At 64.3% G+C, this 4128-nt stretch overlaps 1 protein-coding gene across 2 annotated transcripts in view; it reads left to right on the top strand.

The window, feature by feature from the left end:
* The window catches only part of LOC113212227 (uncharacterized), a 129877-nt gene extending 126498 nt beyond the window's left edge, over window positions 1-3379 (top strand). For both annotated transcript variants that reach the window (XM_052269356.1, XM_052269357.1), the window contains exons 6-7: window positions 1367-1759; window positions 1853-3379. In XM_052269356.1, the coding sequence (XP_052125316.1) occupies window positions 1367-1759; window positions 1853-3294 (1835 nt within the window). In that variant the 3' untranslated portion in view covers window positions 3295-3379. The remainder of the gene's footprint in view (window positions 1-1366; window positions 1760-1852) is intronic.
* Window positions 3380-4128: the final 749 nt, after the last annotated feature.

Below are 4128 nucleotides of genomic sequence, written 5' to 3'. Positions count from 1 at the left end.
GGTGGGGTGGGCTGAGGTGGTGCTCGGTGCTGGGCGGGTTACGACGGCTGGGTGGGCACTGCTGAGGTTGAGCTCCCCGTGCGTCGCCGGCTGTCTGTGCTGCTGAGCCGCCTGCTGCGGCTGCATGGGGTGCTATGGTAGAGCTGGCAGAGCAGCAGCGGCAGAGCCGTGCGCGTAGGTATAAAACTGCACTCTGAAAAATTGACGGCACAACGAGTTGGGCCCCCCGTGCGGCCTCGCGTGCCCTCAACTCCCCTGGTGCACTACTACTTGACGCACAACGCGCGTGCTGCGGCGTGGAGAGGGTGGAAGGGGGAAGAGGACTTCCGGCACATCGCGTCTTTATCTGCGCGGCTGAAAGGAGGTCGCGCACAAGCTGCCTTTACGCACGCCACGCAGCACAAAAGCCACACCTCACAAAATCTGCAGCTGAAATGAGAAACAACATCACAAATATAATTCGCAAACCACCGGGCAGAAACGAAATTCACATGGCGGCGCCCTTGATGCCTTCCGCGCGCGCCACGCCCCGCCACGTCGTGTGGGTAGATATGCCGCTCGGGGATGCGCGGCGCGTACGGGATGGTCGCCGCACGCTTGGGTGCCTTCCGCCCGGCGGCCCCTCGCCACCCGAACATCCCCTTCCCCCGAACATCCCCCTCCCCTCTCACGGCCTTGTCTTAACCCTCTCCATCTCCAGCGGATCGGCTGCCGGGCCGCACCGCACCTCAACGACCCCCCACCCACCCTCGTCACCCACCCCCCGGGGGACTGCTGCTGCTGCTGTACGGGGGATGGTGAGTCTCTATTAACGGGCTGCCAATCTTTCCCCGTCGCTTTTTGTCTCCGAATCGTTGAGTGGCTGGAGCCGCGGTCCCCGAAGCCAGCACCGGGCTCAAGGGAGGCCAGCCCGCGCCGCCGGCACCGTTGCCAAATTACCCAAAACGAAAAAGGGTGGCACAAAACACACTCACACAGGGCTACAGAACACGACTTCGACTCACACTAAACCCGAACGCATAAAATGCACGACTATAAGTAGTAACTGTTATGCATAAAATGTCATGAATAAATGAGTTCAAACTGTACATGACTGTCTCTGTATCGTGTGTCAGGGCTACGACACTACAGTGTTTGTATGCCCTAGAGGGCATGGCGCCTTACGGCTTACGGGTAAAGTAGGCAACCCGGCGACCTGGTATGCTGTTGTGTTGTGGCCCTGACAAACGGTACAGCTTATGCGCAACTATGAGTGAAAATGTTGTGCAGAGCTATGGCTGCTCAAATGCTGCAAGTCTTGTGCACAACAAATGCATAAAAAGCGTGTGCTTCGCACAACTAACTGCGTCTTGTCATTGTGTTCCAGCGACGCGAGGAGGGAAGTTCCGGCCGTATGACCTGGAAGGAGTCACCCAGGCCCTGAGGCAGCAGCAACAACAGCATCAGCAACAGCAGCAACAGCAGCAGCAGAAGCAGTACCAGCAACAGCAACAGGCCAACATCCACCAGCCGGCCAAGCTGCTGCCCCCGCCCTCGCCGCAGCACTATCAGGCGCAGCAGGTGCAGCAGGCCGCCCAGCTCCTGACGCACACCTCACAAGAGAAGCTGCAGCAACAGGAGCAACAGAACCTGCAGCAGCCACAACAGCAGCAGGACAGTCAAGGGAGCCACCACCCAAAGTTCCCCATCACGAATGGCTCGCTATTTACCAGTCTTGACGGCCACATCCCTATAGTCCACAACTACAGGCGTAGACGAGGTAAGTATTAGGGCGCATTAGTGAACTAAGATATGTTAGTGACCTGGCGCTACAAAAGAACTACAATTAGTCAAACTTTGCTTGTCGTTTCAGACATGCAGATGGGCACCACCTACGTGCCGGTGCACTCCAACCAGCCCGTCATAGTGCACAACGGCGGCTTTTTCCGCGCTCAAGCCCCATCCGGACCGACCGGAGCGACGGAGGACGGAGCCTTGCACTCGCAGCAACAGCACCACCCGCACTACACGACGGCTGCGCCCAGCTCCGGCCCCACCCAGGTGACCTCGCCGTCGGAGGAGGTCAGCCACGGCCACGGACTCGGCCTGGCGCAATCGGCCAGCTGCGAGCAGCTCGCCCGAGACGTCCGGGACGCACGGGAGGCCATTGAGGACGGCCTGCTGCGGCGGCGGTTCGGCTCCGAAGACCTCGCTCACATCCGGCGGAACCACATGAGTCTGGAGAGCGCGGAGCACGACAACAACGAGCCATCCATGGACGATACCGGGGAGGACGACGACGACGATGAAGAGGACGATGATGACGACGACGAGCCTATCTACGCTACCCTGTCTTCGGGCTGCTCCGTGACGACCGCCGCCAACGACGACTTCGAGTTCTACCAGCACGCGATTGTGTCGAAGACGCCGTCGGCGCAGGCCCCGCAGCCACCGCCCGGATCGCAGTGCGCCCCACAGGGTGTTCCGCAGAGCTACCACAAGCTCAGCAAGAAGCCCCGCGGCCCGGACCACAGCACCGCGCCGCCACCGCCACCCGCGCACGTCGTGCAGGCCTTGGAGACGGTGAGCCGCGGTTGCTTCCGCCCACCACCTCCACCCCCGCCGCCGCCACCACCGCCGCCCGGGTACAAGAAGCGCCAGGGCTTCCACGAGGTGGACCTGCGCGACCACCTGACGACCGCGGACCTGCTCGAGTTCTACAGCACGGCGCCGGCCCTCGTGGACGTCAACGACATCGTCGACCCGCCGTCAACCAGGACGGCAGCGTCCGAGAGCCAGCAGCAGAACCACAAGCCGCTCAAAAAGTCGGCCTCGGGTAGGACGGTGGACTCGGACGACGACGGCAGAGGTATCTACAGCTACCACGACATCATCCGGGGCTGCCAGATCGACGACCTAGACTCGCACGGCGGACGCCAGCAGCCCGCGACCCGTCACCCTCCCGCACTGCACCACCACGGCCAGCGGCACGGGCACCACCGCCAGCAGCAGCAGCACCCGCCGGCCGCGCACGGCCAGCACGGCGCGCGGAGACCGCGGCACGGCCACCCGTCCGGCCAGCCGCCCACGGCACCCCCGGGGCACCCGCTGCACATGGGGCTCCCCGCGGGGCACCCGGCCGCGCACGGCCACCCGGCGGCGCACCCGCCACCCCCCGGGCCCCAGCACCGGCCTGCACTGCACCCACACGTAAGCGAAACCCACTGTCCCGACCATGCCCGTCGATTAGTTCCCCAACGACGAGCCGCTCCTCGCCTCCGCGTCGCCGACATGACTACCCCCACGGCCCACTGAGCTTGCAGCCCCGTCACGCCCCGCCACACCACGAGCCGCCCCGCCCCGCCTACGCCGCGCTGTCAAGACAAAGGGACGGAACGGTTCCGTGCTGCTGATTTAGCGGATCGGCGGGAGTGGGAGGGGAAACAGAAGGTAGGGGGGGGGGGAGGGGGCGATCGAGAGGACGGTCAGTGAAGCGAGGGGAGGAAGAGTCAGGGGAGGGGCGGGAGGGGCCTTCTTCCAATTACATTTTGGCAGACACAAGCCCAATAATAATGAAAAAGGCCAAATGATTTTCGGTTGTGGTGGGCGCGGGCGCACGGGCGTCGCCGGGCCGGGCGGTGGGCGGGTACATAGGGAGGGAGGGTGCAAGAGTGGCGGCAGTGGCAGATGGAAGGCTGCCAGGACGCCGTGCTCCGCCGCACCCCGCCCCGCGTCCCCCGCCACCCCCCGCCCGCACGGAGACACGACGCTTTGCTCGTATCAGCAGGGCCAGTGCGCTCCCCCGGCGCCCCGCAGCAGCAGCGGGGGCCCCCAGCAGTGCCAGACGACGCACTGCAATGGGCTCGTTCACTTCCGGCTTATCTTCATTTTTGGCGGCAGCCCGCCCGAGCAGCACGGCGCTGGCGGTGGCGGCGGCGCCAGCAAGGTGCAGGACCGGCCGCCCGACCCGCACCTACCAGCAGCAGGCGCCAGCCGGGGTGTCGGGCTGAAGAGCGGATCGTACCGTTTGTTATCGGGGCTGCCGCTGATTGGTTCGGTACAACGCCTCCTGCCCGCCTCCCCCCCGGCACTGTCGGCAGGCCGAGGCCGTTAGTGTCCTGGTCCTTGACACCGTGTTATTGACTTGGG

This window comes from Frankliniella occidentalis, unplaced genomic scaffold, assembly GCF_000697945.3.
Source record: "Frankliniella occidentalis isolate FOCC.00 unplaced genomic scaffold, Focc_3.1 Scaffold90, whole genome shotgun sequence".
Classification (NCBI taxonomy): domain Eukaryota; kingdom Metazoa; phylum Arthropoda; class Insecta; order Thysanoptera; family Thripidae; genus Frankliniella; species Frankliniella occidentalis.
The sequence above is the reverse complement of the archived record's forward strand: the minus strand, read 5'-3'. Positions and strand labels throughout refer to the sequence as shown.